This window comes from Leucoraja erinacea, chromosome 21 (genome assembly GCF_028641065.1).
Source record: "Leucoraja erinacea ecotype New England chromosome 21, Leri_hhj_1, whole genome shotgun sequence".
In the NCBI taxonomy this organism is placed as follows: domain Eukaryota; kingdom Metazoa; phylum Chordata; class Chondrichthyes; order Rajiformes; family Rajidae; genus Leucoraja; species Leucoraja erinaceus.
This window is the reverse complement of record NC_073397.1, coordinates 2,165,596-2,183,210: the sequence shown is the minus strand read 5'-3', so window position 1 is coordinate 2,183,210 and position 17,615 is coordinate 2,165,596. Positions and strand designations below refer to the sequence as shown.

General features: G+C 44.2%; 1 protein-coding gene across 1 annotated transcript in view; it reads right to left on the bottom strand.

The window, feature by feature from the left end:
- The window catches only part of fer1l4 (fer-1 like family member 4), a 118,680-nt gene that overhangs the window by 78,002 nt on the left and 23,063 nt on the right, over nt 1-17,615 (bottom strand). The window contains exons 7-15 of the mRNA XM_055652728.1: nt 17,179-17,337; nt 16,339-16,396; nt 15,514-15,645; nt 15,162-15,224; nt 7,839-7,923; nt 6,895-7,054; nt 4,430-4,613; nt 3,171-3,357; nt 1,039-1,397 (exon numbers count right to left, since the gene is read on the bottom strand). Of these exons, the coding sequence (XP_055508703.1) occupies nt 1,039-1,397; nt 3,171-3,357; nt 4,430-4,613; nt 6,895-7,054; nt 7,839-7,923; nt 15,162-15,224; nt 15,514-15,645; nt 16,339-16,396; nt 17,179-17,337 (1,387 nt within the window). The remainder of the gene's footprint in view (nt 1-1,038; nt 1,398-3,170; nt 3,358-4,429; nt 4,614-6,894; nt 7,055-7,838; nt 7,924-15,161; nt 15,225-15,513; nt 15,646-16,338; nt 16,397-17,178; nt 17,338-17,615) is intronic.

Sequence of the window (17,615 nt, the reverse complement as noted above, 5' to 3'; positions counted from 1 at the left end):
GTTGGCCAGCTCAAGAGGTCTCAGCCACCTGCTCTGTACGAGCAGAGATGTTACCGAGATTGAACAATATTGTTAAGGTCCCAGGATAGTCCAACCTGTACTCCCCCCATTATACAAGGATAGATCCCATCAGGCTCTGAGGACTCATCCACTTTAATGTTCTTCAGGGGTTATGGGGTGAAGGCAGGAGAATGGATTAGGGGGGAGAGATCGATCAGCCATGATTGAATGGTGGAGTGGACTTGATGGGCCGAATAGCCTGATCCTGCTCCTATCACTTATGATCCAACACTACCTCCTTCTTGATATCAAGATATTCTAGAACATCAGCAACACTCTTCCCTGATCTCACTATCCTCCTACTCCTTCTTGGCCAATACTGATACAAAGTACTCATTTAGTAACTTGCCCCCTTCCTCTGGCTTCAGCCATTAATTTGAAGGAGGACATCCTTGTGATTGAGGCAGTGCAGCGCAGGTTCACGAGATTGATCCCTGGGATGGCGGGACTGTCAAATGAGGAAAGATTGAAAAGACTAGGCTTGTATTCACTGGAGTTTAGAAGGACGAGGGGGGATCTTATAGAAACATATAAAATTATAAAAGGAGTGGACAAGCTAGATGCAGGAAATTTTTTCCCAATGTTGGGCGAGTCCAGAACCAGGGGCCACGGTCTTAGAATAAAGGGGAGGTCATTTAAGACAGAGGTGAGAAAAAAACTTTTTCACCCAGAGGGTTGTGAATTTGTGGAATTCCCTGCCACAGAGGGCAGTGGAGGCCAAGTCAATGGACGGATTTAAGAGAGAGTTAGATAGAGCTCTAGGGGCTAGTGGAGTCAAGGGATATGGGGAGAAGGCAGGCACGGGTTATTGATAGGGGACGATCAGCCATGATCACAATGAATGGCGGGTGCTGGCTCGAAGGGCCGAATGGCCTCCTCCTGCATGTATTTTCTATGTTTCTATGCTTCTAAATCCCTCTGTGACTTGACAATCCCTGCACTGCAAGAACTTCACATTCATGTTGATTCTGGACTTACTTCTGGCACAGGGTGAACCGAGTCCACGCTCACTTCCATCGCAGTCGGCTGCTCCAGGGCATTAGCTCCATCTTCATCACCATTTTGCTTTTGACTCTCTTCTTTTGTCTTCGACTTGGATTTCTTGCTTTTTTTCTTGAATTTGCTCAAGCCCCTTTTGGCGTTTCTTCCTTTGTCGGTTTGAACGGCTGAGATGGAGCTGAACACGTCGACTGACACTGCCATAAGTATTCGTCCTCGGTAATATATCCCGTCACCCAGGCCCTCGTTCAGGTCCCGATGGGCATCCCTGAGCACAGAATTCTGCGGAGAGCCGTAGAGGTAGACCCACGCTGGGCCGAAGGTTGGGTAGAAACCAGCTGAGAAGTAACCAGAACTTACCAATGAGAGAATAATAGCAGAGGGATATCAACAACATGCAGGCAGAGATTAATTTGACAGGCATCAAATTGGGCACCGACATCATGTACCAAAGGGCCCGTTTCCTGTGGTAGTGCTGGAGAAACTCAGTGGGTGCAGCAGCATCTATGGAGCAAAGGAAATAGGCAACGTTTCGGGCCGAAACCCTTCTGGAAATAGGCAACGTTTCGGGCCGAAACCCGGAAGGGTTTCGACCCGAAACGTTACCTATTTCCTTAGCTCCATAGATGCTGCTGCACCCGCTGAGTTTCTCCAGCTTTTTGGTGTAACCTTCGATTTTCCAGCATCTGCAGTTCCTTCTTAAACACAGCCTGTTTCCTGTGCTGTCCTGTTCTATGTTCCAATGCATTCCACAACATCTAACGCCTTCTCCTTCTAAATACGGACCCGTTCCAGATTATCCAGCTTTCCCTCCATTTACTCACCCATGTCCTTCTTCTTGTGACTGTCTCCAGATAGATTACCCATGTGTTTGTTGAGGGACCCACTCTTTCCCAACTCTTGTTCCTGACAATTTTACAGCATATCATAGAAATCCCCTTAATCTTACTTGCCATAGATAATTGTGACCCTTTTTGCTCCTAGTGTTGTTCCCCCGAGTTTCATTTAGTTTAGTTTAGCTTAAGTGATACAGTGTGGAAACAGGCCTTTCAGCCCACCGAGTCTGCACCAACCAGTGATCTCCGCCCATTAACACTATCCTACACTAGGGACATTTTTTTTTTACATTCATACCAAGTCAATTAACCTACAAAGCTTTACGTCTTTGGAGTGTGGGAGGAAACCGAAGTTCTCGGAGAAAACCCACGCAGTCACGGAGAGAAGGTACAAACTTCGTACAGGCAGCACCCATAGCCAGGATCAAATCCGGGTCTCTGGCGCTGCAAGGCAGCAACTTTATTGCTGCGCCACCGTGCCGCCACCAACGCATTCTATATTCCTCGAGAGAGAGAGAGAGACTCTCTCAATCCCAGTTGTCCGTACCTCCTGCCACTTGCTTTTTATCTTGATTGAACCTTCAATATCCTTTGTCCTTCCATGTTTCCTAATCTAGCCATCTTTGCCATTCACCCCTACCCGAACATGCTGGCCCTCAACTCCGACTGACTCCCTACTTGTCAGTGAGAGTTGGTTTATCCAAAAGCATCTGCTCCCCAGTCTACAGACTCCAGGTCCACTCAAACCAATCTTTCCCCAATTCAGGGACCTTATCCTTTTAGAGCCTGGCACACTGTACGAGCTAATTCAAGAGTTCTTCCGAGTTTCCCCCGATTCGAACTCAGAGAATTACGGTAATGGCCGCTCGTAGGTACTCGGGGCTCTCGTGGACATTTTTCAACATGTTGAAAAATCTTCACTAGTCTTCACGAGCTTACCGCGTTTCCCGAGTACCAGCCGTTAGCGTCACGAGCCGCTAAGAGACGTCCCCGAGCTCCGACGTACCCACTACGTACATTCTACGTGCTTACCACGAGATTGGTTTATTTTTAAACTCGGGAGAGCTCTTGGGTAAACTCGTACAGTGGGACAGCCCCTTTACTATATCTAACTGGAAACTTTAGAATACTGGTCACTGTCCCACAGTGTTCTTTCTACTGGCATTTCCATCACCTGCCCAATTTGGTTTCCTCTGGTTGAGTGCTGCCCCATCTCCAATCCGTTAGAAATTTCACAAAGAAACACGGAAGCAAAAATTAGCCCCTTATACTCACCATTTATCCTGGAATCAGATATTTGGTGTAGGTTAAGGAAGTGAGTTGCTATAGCAACATCATTAATATTAGCATCATCGATAAGTTGAATTTTGATACGTCGAGCAAGTGGAGGAAACATCTCAACAAAAGTGATTTGTTCGTTCCAGACTGGGTTTGTCGTGTTGCTATCCACTGATGTTTCTCCCTGTGATTGAGAGCAAAATGTTACTTTCGGCAAGGACCAAATCCCTGCGGTTGTCGAATTCCCTGCAGAAACGACAACATGGAACTCAATAACGGAGTCCAGAGGTGGGCAAGACCCAACAAGCGGCAGGTGAATACAGGTGAGGAGGAGCTGATGACAGTCAAGGTGGAGATAACCACCCAGGCAAGGAGGTGATCACTGGACAACCAGAGGCTGCGGGTTCTGGAATCTAATAGGAAAAGAAAGGTGAAGATTGGAACTGAAAGAGATGCGAATGACAGAGGGATGGGAGAGGTGAGCAGTTGGTGGGAGTGTTGGTTCAGTGGGAGGAGTGCAGGGTGATGGGTAGGTGGAATAGATGGGGAAGGGGGGGGTGGGAAGAAGCAGGGTTTAAAGAGGACTGGGGAAGATATTGTGGGAAGAAGGTGCTGTGTTGGAGGACCAGGGGAGATAGGAGGAGGGAGGAAGGGGCAGAAGGGGTGCAGAGTAGCTAAAATTGGACAACTCAATGTTGATGCTATTGGGTTGCAGACTGGCCAGACGGAATACGAGCTGCTGTTTATTTTGTTTACATTTAGCCTCAGTTTTAGCATGGGTAGAGATTGAGGACAGACAAGTCAATGTGGGAATGGGAAGGGGAATGGCTGGGAACCAGGAGCTGCAGGTGGCCATAGTGGACAAAGCAGTTGCCTAGTCACTGATATAGTGGAGGTCTCTGGAAGCTGTAACCTGCTGAGGGTCTGTGGTTCTAAAAACTGCCAACAGAACCTGGAAGATTCCCCCTCGGGGCAAAAATCATGTTTCTCTTTAAATAACACAAGTGATGTAGCCATTAGGGGTTGCCCAGGCAAGCTTGATTAGTGGGCACGTTGGGACATTTCACTGATAAAGAGCACAAGAAGGGTTTGAACACGATGGCCTTTTGGGCAACTCTGATTGACCAGTTGTCATTTACCAGCCATCAGTTTTGTAAGTTAATGTCATCTGAGAACATCCCTGGGGAGCAGAGAATGATGAGAAATAATGTTGAGGCTCCGCTCAGAATTTTTAAGAATATATTTGAAATCTTTACCTGCTGCCCCGCAAACGTGACTTGGATGTAAGGGTCAATGAAAACTTTATTTTCACCCAGAATCTTTGACAGACTCCCCATGAAGCCAGAGTTCATGCTGGGCAGGTCCTCTGCCTTGTACAACTTGATGTAGAACTTGGCCCAAGGCCTCTCAAGCGGCACTAGTTTTGGAAGCAAGAGATTCCTGCAATAGAAAATAATGCGAGTGAGAAATCAAGATGTAGGCCTGAGGACGAGGAAGAGAAATGATGGATACAGGAGTCCCTGGATCTAAACACAATGATAAGTGTTCACTGACACATTCACATTGTACCAGGCGACCAATTTTTCGTCGCGGAAAATTTTTCAACATGTTGAAAAATATGCTGCGACCATACTGAGGCGGCGACTCGTTCCCAGAATGCGGAAACTCCTCGCGACTATGAAGGAGACTCATCAGAGACTACCAGCGACCATGTGGCGAGTGCAGAGAGTCTCCTGCACTCCCCTAAAAAGTCGCCTAAGTGGGACTGGCCCTTCACTACCGCTATGCCACCCTGCCGTCCAATAATCTTTGGAATCTAATTTCTGTCAGGTTGAGTTTTATTGCATCTCTTAAATGTGTGGGTAGTCATTTGTTATTTTGTAATGGCGGATTCCCATTACCAGTGTGGCTGTGATGCGAGGTCGCTTGTATGGTCGAGGTACACAAACTGATCTGTCATCCTCGGCAATGGAGAAGCATGTGCCCAGGAGAGATATGACAGAACTGAAGGAATTTGGAGAGAGCTGCCTCAGATATTGGGAGCATAGGGGATATTCGTCACTAAACTATCTACTTCATTTTCCCTCTGAACTATCTCTCTGCCACAGCATGTCATACCCATCATTTGCAGGGTTTGTTCAACATCTGAGAGTTGGTATATGGCCTCTATAAGACAAGGATCTGGTCGCCAAACCACTATAGCACCACCCTTGTCAAGGAGTCGGAGATGAACAAACATGGATGGAGGGGAACTAACTGGACCTCTACTTCAGGACGAGGGGGAGGGTCCTCAGATTATCTTGCTGTAAGATGAAAGTGAATGTGCATGCGTGTGTAATGGTGGAGGTCTTCCTAGTTCTCAGACCAGACTGACTGTCATAAGGTCATAAGTGACATAAAGAGTAGAATTAGGCTTTTCGGCCTAACAAGTCTACTCTGCCATTCTATCATGGCTGATCTATCTCTCCCTCCTAACCCCATTCTTCTGCCTTCTCCCCATAACATCGGACACCTGTACTAATCAAAAATCTATCTCTGCCGTAAAAATATCCACTGACTTGGCCTCCACAGCCATCTGTGGCAAAGAATTCCACAGATTCACCACTCTCTGACTAAAGACATTTCTCCTCAACTCCTTCCTAAAAGAACGTCCTTTAATTCTGCGGATGTGACCTTAATGTCCCTGTCCCACTTAGGAAACCTGAACAGAAACCTCTGGGAGACTTTGCGCCCTCTCCAAGGCTTCCGTGCGGTTCCCGGAGGTTGCAGGTGGTTGTCGGAGGTTGCATGTAGTGGAAGAAGGTAGGGAGACTGACAAAAACCTCCGGGAACCACATGGAAACCTTGGGTGGGGTGCAAAGTCTCCAGAGGTTTCCGTTCAGGTTTCCTAAGTGGGACAGGGGCATTAGTCCTCGACTCTCCCACTAGTGGAAACATCCTCTCCACATCCATTCTATTCAAGCCTTTAATTATTCTGTATGTTTCAATGAGGTCCCCCCGATTACATTTTTATATCCGTTTGCTTTGTTGACACCTTCTCTCAGCTAACAATGATTATTCAACATTTTCCTTGAACCACATCTCTTTTGATATCTCCTTTTCACACTTTACACTTCCTTATCTTTGTGTCTCCCTCTCCCCTGTTTCTCAGTCTGAAGAAGGGTCTCGGCCCGAAACGTCCCCATTCTTTCTCTCCAGAGATGCTGCCTGTCCCGCTGAGTTACTGCAGCATTTTGTGTCTATCTACGGTCGAGGGGAACTGGATGGACCTCTGGCAGAATGAGACGTCTGTAGATACTGCACCACAATTCCAGCTCAGGAGACGTCTGTGTTTGCTAATGATCTGGCAGACATTTTGAGGGCCTGTCCCACGGGCCTGTCCCACGGGCATGCGACCTGCATGCGGCAAGCGCGACCCAAAGGGCTGGTCCCACCAGCATGCGCCTGCATGCGGCAAGCGCGACCAAACCAGAAGTGGGAGCCAGGTCGAGTGAGTGACACGGCGTTGAGGCGGCTGTGGGCCGGCAGGCCGTTGCCGCGAGGAATTTTTAAACACGGTCAGTTTTTCGAAGCCCAGCGCGATGTCGGGACCAGCTCCGCACAACTCCATACAGCTCCGGCGATCGAAGTGGGACCAGCCCCGCGAGGCCGTACGGCTCAAGCGTTAGGTCGTGCTTGCCGCATGCAGGTCGCATGCCCGTGGGACAGGCCCTTTACTCACTTTTCAACGTCGTCATCCTGTTTGGTGCTGACACTCGGCACCATCGCCTGGAAATCACCTTTCCCCATCACCGTAATTGTACATTTCACAAAACCTTTGATGCCACTTTTAGTGTCCTTTGGGTCAGTCAGAATAGCCCATTTCTGATAAAAACCATGATCTGGAAAAAAATAGAACGATTGATAATTTCTCAAAGTTTATGAAAGTAAGCTACTAAATTTCAGGGACAATTTGGAATGAGCAGAGTGCAATGTAGATAAAATTATAAACACAGAATGAAAGAAACGATATTGAATGAATGAGGCTGGGCTGATAAAGGTTACCTCGTATCATTCAAAATCATTGGTTGAACTAAACAATTTTTGCAATTGGAATGATCCAATTGTTAGGATTAAGCAGCAGCATCAGAACAGGCACTGCAAAGCGGGAATATTTGCAAAATGTATTTATTTAAACATTAATAGATTAAAGTAAATATTACTGCACAGTAGCACAGTGCCTTGCAGCACTGGAGAACCAAGTTCAATCCTAACTAAGGTTGCTGTCTGTGTGGAGTTTGTACGTTCTTCCTGTGATCTTGTGCATTTTCTCCGGATGCTCCGGTTTTCTCCCACATTCCATAGACGTGCAGGTTTGTAAGTAAATTGACCTCTGTAAATTGTCCCTAGTGTGTGGGATAGAACTAGCTGATTGCCGCAGACTATCTCTATACTAAACAAAATCCAGAAGCAGTCACGGAAAGTCCGCAGCCTTGTTTTCAGTTTACATATGGCAACATTTCCAATTCCATGCACAAAGGTGAGAAACACACACACACACACACACCCCACCGCCTGTACATATCCCACAGCTAAATTCATGCAAAGGCATTGGGCCACATTGTGACAAGCTACTGTGGTGTACTGGGGAGACAGTGTGAAACATCGCTGAGGCCATGTGCTTACCAGGCTGCTGATGAACAGTTCCAGCATCAATCCTGAACAATCCAAGCTGAACTCCGGTGAATGGGATTCTTTTTGCATGAATCACCTGAAGCACAAGTACAATTATTTCAACCATGTTGCCTCTCCAAAATAGTTTTCCTCACAAGTTCACTCGAAACGCACTGGCTGTTGCTTTGTGTAACTGATTTGATTTCAGATCTATCTGGTCTATCTGATGAAGGATGGAGCAATATGACTGTTGAAGTTAGGGTAGACGAGGAACAATATTTATGCCTGAAATTCCTATTCCATAACAGCTTAAAGCAATTGAACATCAATTCTTATAAAGTGGTAAACAACCATTTCCATGACCTTCCTGTCTCGTCCCAGTGAAGGGATCTAACATCAGGAGTTGAATACGATATGCGATTCCCATGCAATGCTGCTCCTGGTGCATTGCAGGTTAACATGGATCACAGTGTTCCACAGTTACTCGTGGGACTTCCCCGAGGGTAACTGGGTTTTAAACCAGAGTGCTAAACGCAGAAACTGGCACATTAAGTCATGTCATAAAGACAGAACACTAGAGACATTCAATAATTCAGATAACATATATGGAGAGAATATTGTAGGGCCATGACTTGTTATCAGAATTTAAAAAAATGAAAAACCAAATAAGTTATAAAATGTAAGGAAGGTCGAGGGCGATAATGAGTTTACAATTGCCAGTCACTTTAACTCTCCCACCCACACTCGCTCTGATCCCAGCTCCTATACTGTTCTACTGCCAACATACATTTACAGTACAGAACCTCGTCTTCCAACAACATATCACATTACAACCCTCAGGCTCCACTGATGAATTTGGCAGTTTTGGATAACCAGATTTTCCTGTCTGCATCAGAACCGACATGTTTCAAGGAAAGGTCATTGACCCGAAATTTTAACTCTGCTTATCCTCTCCACAGATGTCGTCTGATCTGCTGAACACGTTCTTCATTTTCTGTTTGTATTTCAGATATTTCGCATCTGCAGTGTTTTGGTTCCCTCAAAAGCAGGGAAAAGCCGGGTAACTATAGACCTGTGAACCTAATATCGATAGCAGGGATGTTATTTTTAAAAAGCAAGGACTATTCAGAGCTAGCCAGCATGACTTCATCAAGGGCAGACCTAATTTGACCAATGGAATTCATTTTTTTTAAAGTGGTAATAAAGATGAGGGCAGTGCAGTAGATATGGTTTAGTGAGGCTTCGACAAGGCCCCAAGTGAGAGACTGGTCTAAAGGATTGGGGCCCATGAGATTCATGGCTAGTAGGCAAATAGGATCCAAAATTGGTTTAGCAATAAGATATAACAGATGATGGTCGAGGGTTATTTTTGTGACCGGGTGCCTGTGCCTAGTGGTCCTCCAAGGATCTGTACTGGGACCCTTCATTAGTATCATAGATGTGTGAATGACTGGACATGGATGCAGGAAGGATGATAATAGGTCCGTAGATGACACAAAGTCTGGTGGATTTGTTGACAGTGTGGAAGATAGTCTTGGTTATATTGATGTGTTGGCAAAATTGAGTTTCATCCTAATAAATGCAGGGAGATACATTTTAGGAGTACTAATAAGGCTGAGATATCAACCATTAATGGTAGGGACTGAGTATTGTGGAACAGATCAATCTTGGTGTAAAAATCCAAATATCCTTGAAGATGGCAGTGCAGGTAGATAATGTGGTTAGGAAGGCGTATGGGGCACCAATTAGTCAGGGCAATGAAAATGAGAGCAGGAAGGTTCTGCTCCAACTGTACCATTATTATTACAATTAAAACACAAAGTACATGCAAATACTCCAGGATAAGAGCTCAACTAAGAAAAACAAGCCCAAAGCCAAAGTATTATTTAACTATCTCACCGAATGCACCAACTTATGCAAAGGACAATAAATAACTCCATATGCAAAAAATCAACTACCTACATATTAACTAGCCATTTAAAAAAAACTAATTATAATAATAATACTTTATTACAGACTCGAGGTCCAGACAAGGGGCAACATTACATTTAAAAAATGCATTGCATATTAAATATCATAAATATATATAAAATCTTAGTATATCACTTATAAACACATCATAATTTATATATATTTTAAAACACAATACATAAGTTAAAAATTCAGATTATAAGAATGATCAATGTCCTACAACGAGACAACGATACCAGTGTCTCCACAGCTGGGATTCGTAGCGTGTAGTGCTAACCCTTATGTTTGTCAAGACCACAATAATTACATTTTTAGAGTCATTTATCCTGCAAATGAATTTATACATGTGATGTCTTAGGATAGCTTCTAAAGTACTGACTCCTGCAGCCACAAACATATTACTGGCACTACACCATCTAGGTTGCCTTAGCAGTGTTCTCATGGCATTGTTATATGCCACCTTTAGTCTCTGCAAACTTGTCTTTCCATAGTTCGACCACAGGTGCGCAGTGTAGAGTGGTGTGCAGTATGCTCTAAATAGCGACATCTTCACCACATCTGCACACGCACCAAATTTACGCAAGAGAATATTCGCCTGTACATACAGCATGCGTCGTTGCCTATAAATATCCTCATCATCTGTCATTTGTTCTGTAATAATATGCCCTAGATATTTTACCTTATTACAGACACTAAGATTATTGTCAGAATTTAAAATCAGGATATTTTAGACATTTATCCTCTTTGGTTCTACAGATCATAACAGCACTCTTACTAGCATTATATTTAATGCCATGTTCCACACCAAACACAGAACATATAGTAAGGAGCTGCTGGAGACCAGCGCTAGATGGACTAAAGACCACAAGATCATCTGCATACATAATATGGTTCACTAAAATATTACCAATCACGCACCCAGTGTTACAGGCTTTCAATTGTTTAGACAGATCAATAATATAGATTAAAAAGGACTGGGGACAAAATTCCCCCTTGTCTAAAACCATTGCTAACCCCAAATGGGGCTGAGACCCTATTGCCCCATTTTATTTGCATAGTCTGGTGGGCATACCAGTAGGCCAGAATTCTAACAAAGTATTTAGGCACCCCTCTTTGACTCATTTTACCAAACAGCTTTCTGTGATTAACATGGTCAAAGGCTTTGGAAGCATCAATAAAACACATAAGGATTGAAGAGTTTTTGCCTCTATATTTGTTTACAATCTCCTTTAGGGCATATATGCATAAGTCAGTGCCATGTTTAGCTTTAAAGCCAAACTGGTTATCTGTGGAGTTAACAAACTCATTTATTCTATCCAGAAGAACTCTTTCTAAAACTTTTGACAATATGCTGGCTAAAGCTATGGGCCTGTAATTATTTAGGCTGCCTACTTTACCAGCTTTGTCCTTAATGACCGGCACTAACAGGACAGACAACATTGAGTCTGGTAACAAGCCATGAATCATAAAGCCAGTAAAACAAATAGCAAGGAGAGGAGCTATCCTCATACTTGCACACTTGAGATGTTCAGCAGGAATATGATCCAAGCCACTTGCTTTGTTGTTGGACAGCTTGTTCATGGCATGATACACCTCATGTGACATAATCGCCATCGAGTCATTACTCTCAATATTGTCCACCCTATACAAGTCACCTTGGACACAGTTGAATAAAGTGCTATAATGTTGTCGCCATAACTCCGCGATATTAGCTGTTCCGGAGATTCCATCTACAGTACATGGTAGAGATGTTTTACAACTGTTAAGAGCTCTCACTTCCTTCCAAAAATCTGGAGCATTGTTACTTAGCAGCTTCTTAGCCATGGAATCAGCCCTCATAGCTTGCTCATTTTTACAGATGAAGCGAACAGCATACTTATACCTTGCATTAGTGAGCTTCTTGTGCTCAAACACAGGCCCCTGTCTGGGTCTACCTGCCATAGCCCATGAGTTGGTGGCTTCACGGGCTTCAGTATGATACTCAGCTACATACTTATACCAGCCAGCCCTGATGTTGCGTGTCTTATTTTTATGCTTGCAGTAGGGCTTACTGCCTACATATAAGGCACTTACTATATAATTATACATGGAGCAGATATCTCTCCTATGCTTCATATCTTTACTACATGTTATTGCATCTTTAGGTAGATGAATATTGCTGAAGGATTTATCTGTATGGGCATAATAGGCTAGGATGTCTTCCTTTGTGAGCGTTGACCAGTCCAGTTTTTCTGTTTTAAAGCTATTTCTATCTCTGGATACCACAGGTGTGTGTTCAACATTTATTGTCATAGCAACAGGTATATGATCAGTCATTGCTGCCCCGTACAGAATGCTCATACACCCCAATGAGGCATGTGCATCAGCTGTACTAGTACAGTGGTCCAGCCATGACGTGGTGTGCCAGGCCTCACTAATATAAGTATAACTATCTGTAGGTAAAAGCACTTTGCTTGACAATATTAAATTATTATCTTGACAGAACTGAGCTATATGATTGGCAAATAATGAGTTCCTATCTGAGATATCTGCATTCATATCCCCAATGACATATACACTACAATAATTATTGTTTTGAATGAAAGAATAGATGAAAGCAATTCTATTTAAATATCCATCCTCATTCTGATGGTATTCATAGGGTGTATATACATTCAGGATAACAAATTCCTCGTCTTTGTGAGCAAAGTGTATGGCAATGCTCCAGTCAACATCAAGCCGGATCACATTTACTGATGAGTCAAGCTTCTTGTTCCATAGAATAGCCACACCACCTGGTATCCTACCTCTGACTATTCCCATGCCAAGATCAGTTGTAGACTCCCCAGCCCCATGAAAGTTGTCATTGAGAGAATTGAGTTTGTCCAAGTCTTGCTTCGCTAAGAATGTCTCTTGCATACATAGTATGTCACAGTTCTCCAGGAGGTTGTCAACACCTGAGCGGCGAGCTTTATCCCCTGCGCTCTGGCCCGAACGTAGGCCATGACAGTTGCAGGATAGTACCCACATGTTCATTTAGCGAATGTCCCTAGCACCAGCAGGCAGACTCATTCCCCCCGCAGTAGGCGCAGTGCTTGATCCGATGACTCCAACCCTTCGCAGCTCGTAATAACGCCGGACAAATGCCCCTTCTGGCCAGAGCTCCAGACTGTACATTTCGCCAACCTCATTGCATTCCGCAGATACTTTAAATGAACTGTATCTACTGTGTACAGTGTCAATCTGTTGACAGGTAACGTCATGGCTAAGTTTTTCATTAAGATAGACAGATAAAGTTCTGACATCTAGATCCGGTGAAAACTTGGAGGCAAAAACACTCACCAGCTTAGTCTTAATCATTTTGATGTTGCCCGCAGCTCCGGTACCAATAATAGGCACAGCGTTACTGGGTTTCTTCCTCTGCCCGGTGGTAATAGTGCACAATTTTGGTTTACCAACAGTGTTGGCTGGAGCCCGACGTTGACCCTTGTTCACAACATGACTCCACTTTGGAGAGTCTTGCAACGTTAGACCACTGGGACTATTCTCCACGTTTAATGCATGGCCCTCCACCGCAGCCATCACTGCGACAACTAAGCCAGAGGCTCCTGCCAATGCAGCTCCCAGTGCTGTATCTGCCATGCCAATGGCTCCATCCAACACCGCCAACGCATCCAGACCACCGCTCCCGAGTCAGGTCAGGGGTGCGCTCCAATGCACCCACTCGGCGATCAATTTCCACTGTGATGGAACGAAAATCTTCGCTTACATCAGCCTGTAGCTGCATGACGTGCTTCATAGAACAGACCTCAGCGTACAGCTGCTCCATTCTCCCAAGTAGGCTCGTTACATCCATGTTAGAAAATGTCACCAGCAGCAGTTCATCCAAGTAATGGGAGACAAATCTGGGAGTATTCTCCCCACACTTATTCATTACTTTAAGGCAACTCTTTATGTTATTAACATCTTTCTGTGCCCCTTTATAGGAAACATTCCACTGTGTAGTGGGGCATCTAATTATATTAGATGCAAGTATATTATTGGGGTTATCAAGTAGGCACCTCCCTTCACTGATGTTTCATTGAGTTAGGCCCACAAGGCCTCAGGAAGGCTCAACAGTTGGTTCTGGCATCCCAGATCTAAGCTTTGATCTAAGCAGATCCTACATATCTAAGCTTTTTCCTTTCATAAGCCTCATCCACTAAGTTCTCCCAAGGTACCTTCAGTTCTATAAAATACACTATCCCAGTGACTAACTGACCAAAACACTTTATCAGGCCTCAAACAAGTGGTAACTATTTCTTACGGAACAAACAAGCTTTCCTCCCAAATCTACCTGCATCTCCCAATCACTGGTTCCCCGTAACTGGCCCAACTCATGCCTGTCTGAAAGCTTCCCTCGTCTACCTTTCTCTCCCTCACGGACACAATGAACCGCTACCCTCTCAGTCCTGATGCCGACTGAATTCACCTGTGCTCTCCTGTGCCCTTCCAGACACTCCAGGCCGCTGAGAGGGCTCTCCCGACGCCGGAGCTCCATTATCCGGTGAGAGGGCCTGTAACATCGGGCCACCGTTGCGGTAACTGCGGACGCCTCAATAGGCCCGACCATGGGTGAACAAGAGGAAGAGGACTGGACTTTGTTGCCAGTGGGAACCATTGTGGGGGGATGCTTTTTATGTTTAATGTTAAATTCTTTAATGTTGTGTTTTATTTTTATTGGTGTGCTGTAAATGGCAACTCAAATGTCACATATTGGTATATGTGACAATAAATGTCCTTTGTCCTCCTCTCAATTGCTGCAGAATTACACTTGCAGAATACCTGGTTATGCAGCCAAGTATAGCAACCCTGAGAAAGACTAGTATTACATCCTGACAAAATATGCCTCAACGTAGCTGCCTCTGAATACAAGGGACACGCTGGGCCCTCACCTACCCATTGTTTGAGGCTCTACGGTGATGGCAGCACATTATAAATAGCCCTTCTTAGGAAACGTTGGTCAGACTACTACTGGTCATCGCAGTAGAGGGAGATTGGGCAGCACTGGAGAAGGTACAGAGGGCCAGCAGGACAGGTCTGGGACGGAGTGGGTCACTCAGGTCAGGGCTGTTCTCCCTGGAGTGGAAAAGGTTAAGAGTGGAGATGGGTGATGTATATAACATTGTGAGGGGTATAGACAGGGTAGATGCAGGACATTTTTTCCCCAATTAACGCTGAATAAAATTAAAGAACAAAGTGTAAAATGCTGTCAGCATGCATCGTGCATTGAAGCAGGGGATACCACTTGTGCAGACATTTTCAATCACAATCAAAAATCATTTTTTTCAGTTCTTGAATATTTGATGACAATTCAACTCAATAGTTAAAGGGCTTCATACTTACAACAATTTCAATGATTTTATCAAACAAGACAGCTGCTGGTTCTTGGAATTCAAAGACAAAATACTAGGAAGAAATAAAACAAGATCATAATGAAAACATTAAAACAAGTCCATTACAACCAAGTTCCTTACAACACTGTCACTGCAAGCTCCAAATTATACTCCAATACCCTATTAAACACCAGACCCCAAAATACTATCTGGTACACTTTGAAAATCAGATCTATTACTACTGTTCATACCCCATAAATTAGATTCCTTCTAATATACAAAATATATTCTTTAACAATAAATTCCCAACATGATTCTCTTGATTTCGGAATGATTCCGTCTGCAGTAATGGACAGAGTTACCTCATTATAGAATGGGCAATTGGTGGACTTCTGTGTAGACGTGTGCTTTTTGTCATCTCCCACTCTCACGTGTACCACAGGGTCAATGTTGACACCGACTAGCTTACGTGCCTCAGATATGGTAATCGCAATCTGAAGGAAAAAACACAAGAATTGCTACATATGTCACAGCTTACAATAGTACTCATCCCACTGTTCATTGGTACTCCAATGCCATGATGAATGCAGTGGGCTCTGACACACCTGGGACAAAACTGACGCACAAAACAGTGAAGAATGGCAGAAGATGGAGAGATTGGTCTGATGGTTTACAGCTTTGTGGGAGCAGGTTGGAAGAAATCTCATTTCTATAGGGAGTCTGGAGGCCCTCAAGAAGACATCAATAAAGTATTTGACAAGGTCTCACTTTGGAGACTGGCCCAAAGGTTAGATCTCTTGGGATGCATGGGCCAAAAGAACTAGATGACATAGGGTAAGGCGAGTGGGAAAGATTTAATAGGAAGCTGAGGAGCAACTTTTCACACTTTGTGTGATTTGTACATGGAACGAGCTGCCAGAGGAGGTAGTTGAGCCAGGTATTACAACAACATTTAAAAGACATTTGGACAGGTACATGGATAGGAAAGGTTTAGAGGGATACGAGCCAAATGCGGGAAGGTGGGACTAGTGTAGATGGGGCATCTTGGTCGGCATGGGCAGGTTGGGCTGAAAGATCTGTTTCCATGCTGTATGACTCTAAATAGTTTATATGCCACAAATTCTATGCAACTCTGAATAAGGCTCATCTCATAATGCAATTTAAAATAAATACTTAATCTTCATTACCTGGAAATTCTGTATTCTAGACGTACGTTGGTCTGCCTTAGTGGAAAACCTTGAACGACTGTGAATAGAAATTAAGATGTTAAACTTAGAAATGAAGACACGTTAAAGTCTGAAGAAGGTCAGAGCTGAGACGTCACCAATCTATGTCCTCCAGAGATGCTGCCTGACCTGCTGTGTTGCTCCAGCAATTTGTGTCTGTTTTGATAAACCGACAATTGCGGTTCTTTGTGTGCATGTTTATCACACACCTTAGCAGGAGAGTGATGGACATGGAATCAGCCACAGACAGAGTAATTCTCTGCACAGTACATTACATCCCCCAAGGAGTTTGAGCAACCAAGGTCATCCTGCGTATCTCTCAAAGAATGGGAATGTCAAATACACGATGACCAATTCCACTCAACCTTATCTTGCAATGGAGCTGGTCAAGGGAACCAATGCAAACCAGCTCAATTGTATCAAGAGAGATGTTAATAATACTGCCCAGAACACCAGGAAATCATACTGCCATTATTCTCTTTGTTATGCCCTATAAAGTGGATCTCAATAATACTGCCCCATATCGCGCAATATAAGAGTGACCCCAATATTCCTATCCATTGCATATAAATCAGGAACCCCACAGTGACCATTGCACTCTCAAGAATACTGGGTATCAGACTCATTATCCCTCATTTGGAGCAGAGGGGGCAAGGGTTTCATTCTTGGATCATCTCTTCATGTAAATTGATACTCATAGCATTACAAATCACAAAAACATTCCACGGTTTTATCACCTAAATGAACAATTGCTGTTCTCAAGGACTAAAATAAACATGTGGCTTTTGGCTTGTCGATCACCTTTTCTGTGGTGTGAAAGATATCGAACTGATATCAATGTCGCAAATATCAACATCATCCTCATCTTCATTATCATCACCATCATCGTCATTCACTAGTTTCCGTCCAAGGGACTTCATCCTTCTATCCAGTTGGTCGGCTTTCGCCAGTTCATTCGGGCTGCAACAAACGGAGAAACAATAAGGAGACTCTGATCAAATCTACAACTTTTATGTGAGGTGTTGCCTGTGGGTGAAGACCTGGATGCAGTGGGGAACCCACAAGTTGGTTCTCAACTCATCCACGCCAACCAAGATGACCCATCTAGGCTAGACACATTTGCCCACATTTGGTCCTTCTATCTTTCCTATCGATGTACCTATCCAAGTGTCTTTGAAATGTTGTTATCGTATCTGGTTCAGCTCTTTCCATATACCCACTAGTTTCTGAGTGAAAAT